General features: G+C 40.3%; 1 protein-coding gene across 6 annotated transcripts in view; it reads left to right on the top strand.

Moving 5' to 3' along the window:
- sos2 (son of sevenless homolog 2 (Drosophila)) overlaps positions 1-15,502 on the top strand; it is a 102,228-nt gene that overhangs the window by 52,067 nt on the left and 34,659 nt on the right. For all 6 annotated transcript variants that reach the window (XM_069916592.1, XM_069916591.1, XM_069916593.1 and 3 more), the window contains 3 exons: positions 2,273-2,416; positions 3,020-3,130; positions 12,564-12,662. In XM_069916592.1, coding sequence (XP_069772693.1) covers positions 2,273-2,416; positions 3,020-3,130; positions 12,564-12,662 — 354 coding nt within the window. The remainder of the gene's footprint in view (positions 1-2,272; positions 2,417-3,019; positions 3,131-12,563; positions 12,663-15,502) is intronic.

Genomic DNA, 15,502 nt, shown 5'->3' with positions numbered 1-15,502 from the left:
TGTTTACTGTCTTTTCATTCACTAGCATCAAATTCCATTATGAGTAGCCTTTTGTTTTTTTCTCTCTTTGACACCTATCATTCACCCACCTCTCTCTCAGTTCCACATCCTTGTGCTCGGATATGCTCTATCTATAATTACCTGTCTCTCTCCTTCCTAAGCAGAGGTGCTATTTTGATCTCTCCTTAGTTCTTGAGCATAACTTCTGTTCCAATAATTTTACAAATATTATGGTCATATTCTCTGCTATTTCCTTTAAGACATCCTTCATCATTCTAGGATACAAGCCATCAAGGCCTCAATTTTTTCCACTGGAATTCCACCAACTTTTGTGGCAATAGTTCCTTGTCTGCTTCAATGCTGCACCACATCTGCTTGCATAAACTTTCAGCTAGCCCTTCTCCTCCCTTCTGGATTTGTTTAAAGCATTGCTCCAATTTACCATCCTTTTTTTTATATATTATTTCCCAGATATTCTGATAGCTTTGATCTGTGTTTTTTGTTAACAGAATTAAAATGTCACGTTTATTGCATATGCCAAGAATATCAAAAGAAAGTTTTGAAATATACTAATAAATGTGAATTCTTAATAAGATGATGCAAGAGAATTAGATTCTCTGCCAATATAAAATGAATCAAATTGTGTTTGTGGAAAAATAATTCTCTTGGATTTTGTCAGCAGAGCAAAGCTTTTAATGAATGTGTTGACATGAAACAAGAAATTGTGTGGAAGGCAGATATTTTTTAACAAATCTAAATTAGGCAGTGGTTCCTGCGTACAAATCTAGCAGTATTCTCTCACAACCTGTATCTTTTTTCATTGATATACTTGTCTCTTTCTTTGGCTTGGCTTCGCGGACGAAGATTTATGGAGGGGGTAAAAAGTCCACGTCAGCTGCAGGCTCGTTTGTGGCTGACAAGTCCGATGCGGGACAGGCAGACACGATTGCAGTGGTTGCAGGGGAAAATTGTTTGGTTGGGGTTGGGTGTTGGGTTTTTCCTCCTTTGCCTTTTGTCAGTGAGGTGGGCTCTGCGGTCTTCTTCAAAGGAGGTTGCTGCCCGCCAAACTGTGAGGCGCCAAGATGCACGGTTTGAGGCGTTATCAGCCCACTGGCGGTGGTCAATGTGGCAGGCACCAAGAGATTTCTTTAGGCAGTCCTTGTACCTTTTCTTTGGTGCACCTCTGTCACGGTGGCCAGTGGAGAGCTCGCCATATAACACGATCTTGGGAAGGCGATGGTCCTCCATTCTGGAGACGTGACCCATCCAGCGCAGCTGGATCTTCAGCAGCGTGGACTCGATGCTGTCGACCTCTGCCATCTCGAGTACTTCGACGTTAGGGATGTAAGCGCTCCAATGGATGTTGAGGATGGAGCGGAGACAACGCTGGTGGAAGCGTTCTAGGAGCCGTAGGTGGTGCCGGTAGAGGACCCATGATTACAAAAAAACTCCTTTACTTCCATTTAAAAAAAATGTTGGTTTGATTTCTCTGAAATTTATTTATTTAATGCATTTAAGCTGTAATTGAACAGTATTAAAGAAATAGGTGTAAAATGTCATTCATAAAATATCTAGATTATAGAATTATGGACCAAATAACTTTTTGAAAGGAAATAGACAAGATTGGTCATGCATAAAACTGTTGGGTATTGAGGTTGCTCTGTACTAGAACATGCCTGGTATCCTTTGTTGTCAGAGAATATTGAAAGAGGAAATTGGATTTATAAAGCATAAAAGTAGGTTATAATCAAGGAATTAATGTTAGGTGCATTAGTTAATCTTAATATTTCATACCTTAATTTTTCCAGAACTATTTAACTAAGTTAATGTACCTAAAAACACACATATATGTATATCTTGTTCTGAAAGAGTTCTGTTTTTAGAACTACATTGAAAATTTGTATCACAATCCAAAAGTAGATAAACCAAAATCAACAGTGACCTTCTGAAGACGACTACAAAACAACATGTGAAATGTGTTTCAGTGCCTTTTGATTTCTGCACAGAAGATTGATCATCTGTGTTGTGGGACTAGCTTCTAGGCATCAATGGGAGAAAGAAAACCAAAGCTTGTTGTTTATAGTCACTATTCAATATTTTACACTGACTGATTAGAATTATAGCTGATTTGAGAACTGAGAAGAAAAAAGACATGATTAATCACTATTTGTTAACTTGAAGGCAACCTATCATACTTTGTGTAAAAAGTTTTCTAGACTTGAGTTAAATAAATGTGTGAGGAATATTAAGTCTGTGTATTGTTTCCTAATAGGACATTGATGTGATCTTCAGTAACATTTTGGATATTCATGAGCTGACTGTGAAATTATTGGGTTTAATGGAAGATACTGTTGAGATGACAGATGAAAGTAGCCCTCATCCATTAATTGGAAGCTGCTTTGAAGATTTGGCAGAGGTACAGTGCAAATACTGATTTGTATGTGAAAAGTGAGTTTTTAAAAAATATTTTGACAATGCATTAATTATTCCAGCATAATAGAGATTTTAGATGGGTAGTCATCTGCTATGTTCACATAATGTGCATTTTCTTTTTAAAGTTTAAAAATTCCTTTTCCATTCAGGGACTGACTTTCTACCTTGAGTTTTTCATAATTGTAGACCATGTAATTCAAATCTTCTCTGATAAGTAAATTCCAATGTGTGTATTTCTTGAATAAGCTGCTCAACATGAGGTACCTATTAATTTATTTAGGTCAAATTTGTTATTTGAACATTCTGTTTGTACATGGAATACAGAAAGTTCTAAAGGGGATGATTTTTAACTAAATTTTGTGGAGAAATGTGAAGGATGCCACAGTAGGATTTTTGTCTTGTAATTAACGCAATGAACTTCCATGGGTTTATCTGATCCTGAGGAGTTGTACTTTGAAGATATGAATGGTATATTATTGCAAATGAAGAGCTCATTTATTATATTCTGATTACAACTAAATAGGTGGTATTTAAATAAAGTTTTCTAGTAAAAGTGAAAAAAGATGAACCATTTTCTTTTGCACAGGAGCAAGTATTTGACCCATATGAAATGTGTGCACAAGACATTCTTTCTCCACAGTTTCATGAGTACTTCAACAACTTGATGTCCAGGTCTCCTGTAGCCTTTTACTTTCAAGTAAGTTGTGCTTCTTTTATTCAGCTATATTATATGCATCTGTTCACTTGTGAAAACCGGTGTTAGAAAGAGTTCCTAGATTGATTAGAGTAAAAAGTAACTGTTAACGTGAAATAATTGAAGTTTTGAGGCTCAAATAGGATTAATTTTCCTGCCAAGGATCTTTATTAAATTATGCAAGAGATCCATATGTACACCATATGACCAAATGAAATGTGCTTTCATTGCAGTGATTTACTGCTAAAGTTAGTGTTAAGATTCATGGTAAATTTCAATATTTGTTTGAAATCATTTGATCCTCATAATTTTGGTGTTATTTGCTTCTGCATAGTCATAAATTTCATGTATAGACTTGAATTTTATTATGACCTAGATAACCATATAATGAAAAGAGAATTATGAAAATATTCAACAGGTCAGGCTGTCTGTAGAGCAAGATGGACAACCTTTAATCATGAATGGACCAGATGGTGCATCAGTGGTTGAATGGGGGGGCTGCACTGATACTACTGTAATGAAATAAGTAAACTATGGGATAAATAAATTGAATTAATTGATGGTGCATTTCAGGTAAGGGAAAGCATCGGCAAATCTGGAAATGCTCCAAAAATTGCGAGGTAGTCATTAAAATGACACAATTTTTAAAAAAAAGTCAAAAAGGAGAAAAATTAGTCACAATGTGTGGGGAAAAAAAACTAAACCCAAAACAGCAATTGAGTGGGGGGGTGGGGGGGGTGGAATGCAGGTCACAGTGGAGTGGGCAGAGAGAGTGCCGGTCGCAGTGGAGTGGGCGGAGAGAGTGCCGGTTGCAGTGGAGTGGGCGGAGAGAGTGCCGGTTGCAGTGGAGTGGGCGGAGAGAGTGCCGGTTGCAGTGGAGTGGGCGGAGAGAGTGCCGGTTGCAGTGGAGTGGGCGGAGAGAGTGCCGATCGCAGTGGTGTGGGAGAGAGTGCCGGTCGCAGTAGAGTGGGCGGCGAGAGTGCCGGTCGCAGTGGAGTGGGCGGCGAGAGTGCCGGTCGCAGTGGAGTGGGCGGAGAGAGTGCCGGTTGCAGTGGAGTGGGCGGAGAGAGTGCCGGTCGCAGTGGAGTGGGCGGAGAGAATGCCGGTCGCAGTGGAGAGGGCGAAGAGAGTGCCGGTTGCAGTGGAGTGGGGGGACGGATAGAATGCACGTCATAGAGGGGGGAGCGCGCTTCACATTGGGGAGGGAGAGCCTCGTGCAGAAAGAGGTGAGGTTCCCAGTCAGGAGCTTGACGCGTCTTCCTCGTGTTGACAACCCAATTCCCCTCCACACAAGTAGTGGCAGTGAAAGAGGGCCATTGCTAGTTCAGAGGGGCAAACCTGCGCATGTCTAACAATGTCTCAGCGCTCTACAGTGGGATCCATCTGCCCAATCTTATTCATTGCATTTATTTGTTTCCTAATTTTTTTCGGATTTTTTTCCAGTTGTTTGAGTTTCCAGTTGATTGAATTCTGGATAATAGGGATTTTACTGTATATTGGAAATGCTTATCTGGAAAATATGGATGCCTTCTTTCATTCTTGCTCTGTTGAACCAAGAGTACTTTACAAACTTGGATTATTAAACAGAGTTGCAGTAATGTAGGACGTCAAAGCTTCAAGTGAAAGAAAGTGGCACGCTAAATATATAGGGATGATAAACATTTGGGTAATGATTTTTGAATTCAAGAGTAAAAGGAAAATCCTTAGTACTTATTAAATGCAGGTACATAATCTTTTATCTGAAAACTTTAGGACCAGACACTTTCCAAACTTCAGAATTTTTGGATAATTGAATAATAGTAACAGTGGAACGTAAGTAATTGGGCTGATTTCAGATTCGTGCAAAACAAAGGCACCAGCCAACTAGAAGGGTCTATGGGCAGTGGGGGTGGGGTGGGAGGGTGGTAAATGAAGTGAAATAAAGATAGACCATAAAATTACTAGTGTACTTTTTATTTTTAAGTAAAACCAAACATAAACTGGCTCATACTAAGTTAAACACCTGAAAATATGGTGACCATCATCTTCAGTTTGGAGTCTTTTTAAAGACTTCTTCCAGCATCATCGGGCTCCCGGGCAGGAGCAGGGACCTTTGGCTCCCGGGCAGGAGTGGGGACTAGTGGCGGCAGCACTTGGAAAGTGTCGGGGATCAGCAGCCATCCACACTGAAGAAATCGCCTTGGGCTCCTGGGCAGGAGCGTGGACCTCGGGCTCCTGGGCAGGAGCGTGGACCTCGGGCTCCTGGGCAGGAGCGTGGACCTCGGGCTCCTGGGCAGGAGCGTGGACCTCGGGCTCCTGGGCAGGAGCGTGGACCTCGGGCTCCTGGGCAGGAGCGTGGACCTCGGGCTCCTGGGCAGGAGCGTGGACCTCGGGCTCCTGGGCAGGAGCGTGGACCTCGGGCTCCTGGGCAGGAGCGTGGACCTCGGGCTCCTGGGCAGGAGCGTGGACCTCGGGCTCCTGGGCAGGAGCGTGGACCTCGGGCTCCTGGGCAGGAGCGTGGACCTCGGGCTCCTGGGCAGGAGCGTGGACCTCGGGCTCCTGGGCAGGAGCGTGGACCTCGGGCTCCTGGGCAGGAGCGTGGACCTCGGGCTCCTGGGCGGGAGCGTGGACCTCGGGCTCCTGGGCAGGAGCGTGGACCTCGGGCTCCTGGGCAGGAGCGTGGACCTCGGGCTCCTGGGCAGGAGCGTGGACCTCGGGCTCCTGGGCAGGAGCGTCTGACTGGTAGGACATCTGAGACAAGGTGCTGGATGGGGGTGGGTCGAGTCAGGTCATGTTTGGTGCCAAACGCGAGCTTTGGTGCCAAATGCGAGCTTTGGTGTGCAGATAACGTCCGTGAGAAAATGTTCGTGTTTTTAGAGGTTTCGGTTTTCAGAATTTTGGATAAAAGGTTATGTACCTGTACTAATGTATAATTGTACAATGGGATAAAAAGCAAGGTGCAAAACTGAGATGATGAAATGATGAGCTGCTTTTGCATATTGGAGAAATATAGATTAGTGTAACTGCAGTTTTGTCTGCAGTATCCAATGTTTGGATAAGTTTGGATGTTTATGAAATGTTGAATTATTTTGAACCTAATTATTAAATGTTTTGCCGTACAAAGAATTTGGAAATAATTAATAAACTTTATATTCTAAAAGATAAAATTTGTCAGATTTAGGGAAAACGCTCACTTCTGTTGATCTTGTTGAAGAGTGAAAAGGTCACTGCAATTTTACAGAAATTGGGAAAAATTGGAAATGAACAGGGCTGTGCTGCTTCAAACGTGGAGGGATAGAGGCGATCGTTAATTTGAGTTGTTAAGTGATCTGCTTTTGCTCCTATACTGAAGAATAAAATTTTAAAGGGGTACAGGAACAGAATTGAAACATTTGTGCACAATATGTTGAAGTTGACAAGACAAACTGAGAAAGCAGAAATGCACAATCTCACAGTTATGGTCTTTATCAATAGATGAATAAGGTTCAAGAGCATGAAAAGTTATGATGCACCTTTTATAAAATGTGTTCGCTTGCAACAGGAACACTTTATGGTTCCACAACTTGGGATAGATGTCAAGGGTTTGGAGAGGGTGGGAAAAAATATTTTGTGTAATGCTTCCAGAGAGGAAGGACTTCAGTTATGTGGATAGAATAGAAAATCTGGGATTGTTCTTGGTTGCCAAGATAGCTTCTGACCAAGGTATTTAGAATCTTGAACAATCATATCAGAAACTAACCATTTATGGATTCATCAAGAACCCAAGACTATAGAATAAATGTAATTGGCAAAAGAGCCATAAGTGACATGAGCATAGAAAATGGAACAGCGCAACACTGGCTCTTTAGCACATGAAGTCTGTGCTAAAACATGATGCCAAATTCAACTAAATTTCTTTCTGCCTGTTGGCAGTCTCTTAAACACTCCTATCATGTCTGCTTCCACCACTTTCCCTCGCAACCCATTCCAGGCACTTATCAAGATCCACAAATAGTTACAAGGTTTCCAGTACAAGGACTAAGATCAGGTTGTGTAATACTAGATTGTGCAACACTGGTTTCTTCAGCTCCTGTACAAATCAATTTCAGTTCCAAATGATTTCCGATACTAATTGGAAAAAGGCTCTTGAATCTATGTCCCTCTATTACCCCAGCCATTATCATAAATTACTTGGCAATCACCAAAAGATCTGTCTGCACTATTGAAATGTCATTTTTTTTGTACTTTCTGCATCTGTGAATATTTATCTATCCTTTTATATTTATCTTTTTTCTGTCCATGGCATATTGTGATAATTTAATTTGTACAATTGTAATTGTGTATCTTGTTTACCTAATATGGTTGAAGCAAGTAAGAATTTAGATGCATTTCTACTTGTGTACACAGTATTTAGTTTTTTCACAGAAATCCAGTGATATTGCCGTAAAGACCCTGCATTAAGCTGGCTTTGGTTGTTTACACTGAACTGAACAAAGTCGGCATAATGCTGGGTCAGTGTGTCGTTTTACACAGCAAGCTGGCATTCTGGGAGCAAAAGAGGTGGGATGTGTAACACAGCATCTGTGACTAGTGTCATGTATAACATGCCACATTTGATGGCATGTTAGACCTGCTTTTTTTCCCCCTCAAAAATATTCCCCCGGTCTTGTATGCCCAGTTAAAATTCGGGTGATATTGGTGAGTAACGCTGATAGTGATCATCTTCACTGTGTAGCTTTCGGTCCCCACACTGGTCATTGTTGTGTTTAGAGAGATGAGTCTGGACACAAGGGTTTGCAATCAAACGCTACTTTTATTAACACACAAAAATGAATAGAAGAGTGTGGGAAAATCGTAGCAGGAATAAAACACACACATACACAATTTATGAAAGACCTTGGGAAAATACGCGCACAATTTATGAAAGACCATGGGAAGATACATGCACAATTTATGAAAGACCATGGGAAGATACATGCACAATTTATAAGAGTGTGGAAAAATCTGCAGGTATTAATCTATAGCAGTGGATTTCAAACTTCTTTCCACTCACGTACCACCTGAAGTAACATAGGTGTTCTGTGATTAATAAGGGATTACTTCAGGTGGTATGTGAGTTGGGGGGAGCGAGAACGTCTGCTCTAGACCCAATTATTACTGAATATTTTGCTTGAGAAATAATATAATTGTCCCATTGCCTTTGGAGATATGAAACTGTGCACATAATGAGGCAATTAGGTATGATTAAAATGGTTTACAAACTTTTTCTTTCCATTCACATACTACCTTAAGCCATCTCTTTCTAATCACTGCTATTTATTGTTGGGGGCTGGTGGTGGACTGTTGGGGGAAGCGGGACTTCAGGTTGTTCAAACTGAGAACAAACCCACAAACCAGCTTGCCCACAGCACAAGGTGACTAGAGACACCTGGGGACAGCTGAGACGGTGGGTTCAGTGTAGGGGCTGGTCTTCTATCATAATGCCACTCCCTAACTCTAATCTCTCCCTTAATATCCGAAGGTCTGTCAGTGACGGTCTTGAATACATTCAGTAAATGAGCATTCAGACCCTCCTTCTGTAGTATCCCAGATTCAGTACTCTTGGATACATGCTTTTTACCTTATTCATGAATGATCAACCCCTATTTTGAAAGTCTAACAGCCACTCCACATCTATCCTGTCAAAACCATGAATTATGTACTTATGAATTAAATCACCTCTCATTCTCCTCCCGTCAACACATCAGTGCTTCACTCACCTAATGAAACTGAGTCTAGTAGAGGATGCATCACTTTCACCACCACCTCATTTCATCTCCAGCTTATTTCAGACTTTACATTTATGGGAGCAGGCATAGACATCCGGGATGGGCTCAACCCCAAGTGCCTGCTGGTCAGGTATTCTCTAGCGAACTAATCACTGTCAGCCAGATCGACTCTGCCTTTGCTGTATAATTGTGGGCCACCAGGAGAGAGCATGACAGCGGTATTGTTATTAAAAATATTTTTCGTGTTGTCCTACTTGCATGTTTTGACTGTATCCATCTATTTATTTATTTATGTTTATTTATCTAGACATACAGCATGGTAATGGGCCATTTCGGCCCACGAGTCCATGCTGCCCAATTTGTACCCCATTAACCTACACTCCCTGTTCCGATTTTGAAAGGAGGAAGGAAACTGGAGCCCATGGAGAAAACCCATGCAGACAGTGCAGGATTCGGACCCCAGTCTGGTCCTGATTACTGGTGCTGTAAAGGCGTTGCGCTAACTGCTATGCCAACCCTGCTGCCATAAATACACACAAAAAAAACCACATCCTTACCTAAGTTGATCCTGGAATGCCGAATTATCCTTTTACACAGACAGCATTCTGGTGCTATTACTACCTCTGCTGCCAGAAAAAAAGCCAGGTCTGGAATAAACACCCCCGCCCCCCCCAAATTCTGTGTCAGTGTGTTTTACACACCAGCTGTAGTGCTTAAAAAGCCACAAATGAAGTGGCTGTGTAAAAACCATATCTGACTATAAACTCTCAATAATTTTCTGCATTTTTAAATGCATGTCCTCTAGTATGTGACTTTTTTTTATCCTGGGGGAAAAGGGTTCCGTGTATGCTTTGCATAATTTTATTTAAAAAAAAAACATTTTTTTTATTTAGCAAGAACAATGTTATAATCTGGAATGAACTGGGTGGGAAAGGGAAGGGAAAGCAGATTAATGTTGTATTTAAAAAGGAAATTAAGTATTTGAAGTAGAGAAGAAGGACTAACCAACTTTTGTTCAGAGCTAACAGTCTTGAAGGGCCAAATGGCCTCATGATTTTATGATGAATGATTTGTCACTGTGTTCAGCAGACCACCTTAAGTTGAAATTATTTGGAACTGACATTCATGTGTCCAGGACCTGAAGAAACCTAAATGTTGCACAATCCAGTATTACACAACCTGATCTTAGTCCTTGTACTGGAACAATGTTGGAAATCTTGTAACTATTTGTGGAGCTTCCTGGAATCTCATTTAGAAATCTCTGAAATATTAAGTGAACTAAAAGCCCCTTTCATTGTCTTAACAACAAGGCAGAATATCAACAATCCTGGGAATTTTCAGGAGGGGAGATGGTGAAAAGTAGTGGTGTAGCCACGCGCGTGCTACTTGAAAGAAGACGCACACTAGTGTAGTCAGGTTAAGCTCTCGGTTTTATTAGGGGTCAGGCGTGACTTTTATACTCGCACTGTTCCTGCTGTGGCCCCCCTTGGCTGATGTCACAACATGCATAACAAAAGTGGGTTTCCCGTGCCTGGGTACTTTCCTGCATAACAATGCCCTTCCCTGAGCGCTGTCCCCATCTGTTGGCTGCGCAGCAAGGCCCGCGCCATTTTGGGGTCACTGGCCTTAAAGCTGCTCTTGCCGTTAACCCACCTGTTTGCTTATTGGGGCCAGTGCCGCTGCGCGAGCTACTAGCCTTTAGTTGCGCTTGTTGCCCGGAGCACCGGCTCGATCGCCGCCACGATAGCAACTACATGTCAGGCTTGACCTGGATAATAGAACTTTGACCTTATATATTGCATAGCTTCAGTCTGCTGCCAAAGCTTCACTGTTATTAATTTTATTGTGGACTTGGCCTTTACTTTTTGCTATCGGATTATTGCAGATCTACATGCAAAGTTAGAACTGGGAATTCCAACCACCCTTTCCATCTCTGCCTTCTCCCATGCATCTATACTTGCTTTTTTTCCAAGCATGTGCATCAGCCTTCATTTGTAGGATGGATCATCTGAATGCTCTATAACAGAACTGGTGTCCTTCAGAGAGCTGGTATCAAATATCCAATCTCTTCTATTAGTGCCTCAAACTAAGCATCGGCAAAGAAAGGTGCCTGCCTACCCCATGTCAGTCATTGTTTTATTAAAGTTAAGCCTCCTACTTTTAAGAGATCCAGTGAGATACTTGTTATGGCTGGAATGTTTCATATAGAGATTTTTACCACATAGTCAGGGATGTAATTTTTGGGTGAAAGGTTAAATTTCTGTACACCATAACCTAATGGCATGACTTGAAAGCAATCCCATAGCATTATTTTGGAGCTCAGCAACAAAATATCTTATGTCTCCAGAACAATATTTGACTTTAAACATGACATCATTAGTTGCTTATTTAGTCAATATCACATTGCTATTAGTGAGATTTTGCTGTTTGCAAAGTGGCTATTGTGCACCCTACATTAGTGGTGAAAGTCTTTACAAATATTTGGCTTTTGAGGGCTTTAGGGCATTCTGATGTTGGCAAAAGCTATTATGCAGGTTTTTCTTTGAGTTAGTTTGATACTGTGTAAAGTTTCTTATTTTGTTAAATTAATTTTTGAGTCTTGATTCTGTGTTCCATTCTGAGAGAGTATGGTTTTCTTTTTCTCCTGAGATATACCTGTGTTTGTTTTGAGATTCCAAAGACCTTTTATTGTTGTACTGCTGACATCTAATTTGGCATTTGTTCCTTTGACCATTCTTTCACTTTTGTGCACACCACACTTTGTGGGGTGCAATTTTGAATGTTTCAAACGGGATCAATTCATGTGATTTTTGTTTGCAACATTTACACAGGATGAGTTAGAGTTAATCCTTAAGATAAAGCAGATAGTAGTGCAAATAACTAAATTTACACTATTAATATTTCAAATAAACTATTATCAATGAACAAATCTCATATTACAAGTATTCAACCACTAAATTGTACAGGCCTTTTTAATAAAGTTGAGAAATGGTTGCAGAAATTTATCTTCAAGATTGAGATTTATTCAATATCAACAGAAAAATACTTAACCAGAAGTCATCTAAGAAGTGTCTCCTCCACAACATAATCTGTAGATTAAAACTGTTACTACATGCTCAAAATAATCCTAAAACCAGGTTTTCCTGAAAAGTTGTTTTTTGCCTTTGTATTGCAAAACAATTCCAAAATGTTCTTTTAAAAATGATCCCTGTTTGCGTCTTAGATTCCAAAAGAGCAAAGTTTAATTGGTTTTGTGCATTGGCGATGACAAGTGATCAATGTACTTTGATACCTTTTTGCTTGCATTTTAAAAATTTGGTTGCTGTATACCTGCAAGCAAAAATAATTTATTGATTCACTGTCTCTTATGGAAGGCCCGCATTATAAGTGATGCATTAACTTCATATTTTGCTTCACTTAACTGCTATGCTCTTCATGAGGATTGACCTTCTGTTGTAGTGAAATTACCTGAATAATTTTCCGATTCAGTAAGTGGCTCAAGGGTATAAATATAAAAGGATGATTTTAAATATTTAATTACATTTGTATTAAAGGTGTATTAACCTGTCAATGAATTTATAACCTCTTTTGAGTGCATTCATGTATGTATTTAGGCTTATTGTGTCTTCAAGGTTCTTTCATTATGTTTACATCTCATTAAGCAACTTGGAGCAGTCTATTTCTAATAAATTGTATATCTTGCTTTCTAGTCGATTGCTGAAGGATTTAAAGAAGCTGTTCAATATGTGCTTCCGCAACTACTTTTAGTCCCAATTTATCATTGTTTGCATTACTTTGAACTGTTGCAGGTAAGATGTTTCCATTATTAAAATTAAATGAGTCATTGCAAATTGAACAATTTCTTGTCACTAAGATCTTTAATTAAATGGAAATATTTCTCCTTTTAACCAGCCACTATAGTAGATCATTGTAATATAATGTTTTGCTTATTATGAATAGTTATTGTTCCGGGCTTTTTTTAAAATGACCTCCAAAGGTCACTGACCAATGCTGCCATCTCCTGACAGCCCACTATTTCAGCCTTGGTATAAATGTTTAAGATGAAATTGCATCCTATTTAATTATTTATGTGCATATAATTTTGTAAAAAATTAATCTTTAAGATAAATAATGCAATGGATATTGCCCATCAAGAGTGGTGTGTGGCATCACCACTGACGTAGCTGGGCATCTCCTGGCGGACTGGCTGACAGACTGAGCCCAAATCAGTGGGCAAAGCTATATAAGGATAAAATCTTACTAATCAAAATACATAGCCCTCCAGAAATGAAGACCTGTCCTTGAGCTGTCCATCATGCTTTGTAACACTGCTGTTGTAACATCGGTAAAATCTCTTGACATTGCATATCTATCTTAATGTTATTACCATCGAGCTAAGAGACCAATTCTGCTTCAGGAAGGTATGTGGAAAAGTGTGCCAGGGGAAGCACCAGGTACAATTGAAAAGGAGCTAAATTTGTGAACACGTGAATGCTGATAGTGGAAAGAGTGAGAAGAAAATGTTATGTGTATTGCAATATAATCCCTTGTGAATAATTTTTCTTGCCTTGCCCTTTCCTTTTCTCCTCCCCATTCCTGTATTTTAAAATTGATTTTTTTTTCCCATTTTCGCCTTCTGATAATGTCATTGATCTGAAACATTCACTTTTTCTCTTGCTATTCCTGCTGTCTAAGATGTTGAATATTTTTCTGTTTATGATTTTATTTCAAACTTACAACATCTTCACTGTTGCTCTTATGAGTAGAATGCTCTTGAGGTTGGTGGGGAAGGGCACGCTTAAACTTGATTCACGGGAGGTGGGAACCAAAGTAGAGAAAGGGGTGGTTGGCGCATAGGTAGGGACAGCAGGTAGGGAGTTTGTATGAAAGGACAGGGAAATATGGGGATGTGTTGCAATGCAATGGACATAGTCAAATGCAACAAATAAAGGGCTTAATGTTTTGCATTTAAATGCACGTAACTTAAGAAATAAAGCTGTGACCTTGTACAGCTACTGATTGGCAGGTATGATGTAATGACTGACATGAGTGGTGGCTAAAGAAGGGACATTATTGGAATCTGAATGTCCCAGGGTACAGAATGAATTGAAAGGATAGGCAGATAAGCGGGTGGGGGAGGGGGGGGGGATGGACGTGAGTCTGTTGGTAAGGAACAATATTAAATCATTAGAGGTGATGTAGGATCAGAAGATATAGAATGATTGTGGGTTGAGAAGAAATAGAAAGGGTAAAAAGACACTGTTGCCAGTTACATATTAGAACTCAAACAGTTTCTGGGATGCAACAGCAGATAGAAAAGGCACATCAGAAGGGCAATGTTATAATAGTCATGGGAGATTTAAACATCCAAGTAGACTGGGAAAACCAGGTTGGGGCTGGATCTCTAAAGATGAAATTTTGCAGAAAGCCTACGAGATGGCTTTTTAGTGTAGCTTGTTGATGAACCCACAAAGGGATCAGGATTGGGTGGTGTGTAATGCAGCCAAGGTGATTTGAGAGTTTAGGGCAGTGGTTTGAAAACTGCCCCCCGTAAACTCATATTCCACTTTAAGCAATCCCTATTTCATAGGCGTTCTGTGATTAGTAAGGGATTGCTTAAGGTGGTATGTGAGTGGGGGAAAAAGGTTAGACCCAATTGTTACTGAAATATTTTGCTTGAGAAAAATTGTCATTGGCCCATTCCCTTTGGAGTTCTGAAACCGTGCACATAAGTCAATTAGGTACGATTAAAAAGTGCTTTTCAAACTTTCTTTCTACTCACATACCACCTTAAGCAATCCCTTACTAATTTACCCCCTCCATAAATCTTCGTCCGCGAAGCCAAGCCAAAGAAGAAGACTAATTACAGTGCATTTATGGAATAGGGATTGCATAAGGTGGAATATGAGTTTAGGGGGCAGTTTGAAAACCACTGGTTTAGGGTAAAGAAACCATTAGGGGGCAGTGGTCGTAATATGATTGAGTTCAATTTGAGGGTTAAGGAGAAAATAAAATCATGAGTGTTGGTATTTAAATGGAGTAAAGGGAATTACAGTGGTATGAGAGAGGAACTGCCTAAAGTAGATTGGAAGGGGCACTAGTAGGGAAGGGCAGAGCAACAATGGATGGAGTTTCTGCAAGAAATGGGGAAGGTACAGGATAAATACATACCAAAAGAAGGAGGACATCTTTGAATGGAAAAATGCTGCACTGCTGACTGGGGAAGTCAAACCCTGCGTGAAAGCAAAATAGATGGCATTCAAGAAAAACCTTGTTTGACAAACCTATTGGAATTTTTTTGAGGAAGTGATAAGCAGGCTGCATAAGAGAGATGCAGTGGATGTTATGTATTTGGATTTTCAAAAGGCATTTGACAAGGTAATGCACATGAGGCTATTTAACAAAATAAGGGCATTGGCTGATTGGCAGGAAGCAGAGAGTTAGAATACAAGGATCATATTTAGATTGGCCAGTTGCACGTGGTGTTCCACAGGAGTCAGTGTAAGGGCTGCTTCTTTTTGTATTGCGTATTAATGATTTGGATTATGGTTTTGTGGCCAAGTTTGCAAATGATGCAAAAGGTAGGTGGAGGAGTAGATAGTGTGGAGGAAACGTGGAGGCTGCATAAGGACTTGGATTAGGAGAACAG

Source organism: Narcine bancroftii, chromosome 2, assembly GCF_036971445.1.
Source record: "Narcine bancroftii isolate sNarBan1 chromosome 2, sNarBan1.hap1, whole genome shotgun sequence".
Classification (NCBI taxonomy): Eukaryota; Metazoa; Chordata; class Chondrichthyes; order Torpediniformes; family Narcinidae; genus Narcine; species Narcine bancroftii.
This window is presented reverse-complemented; position numbering and strand designations above follow the sequence as displayed.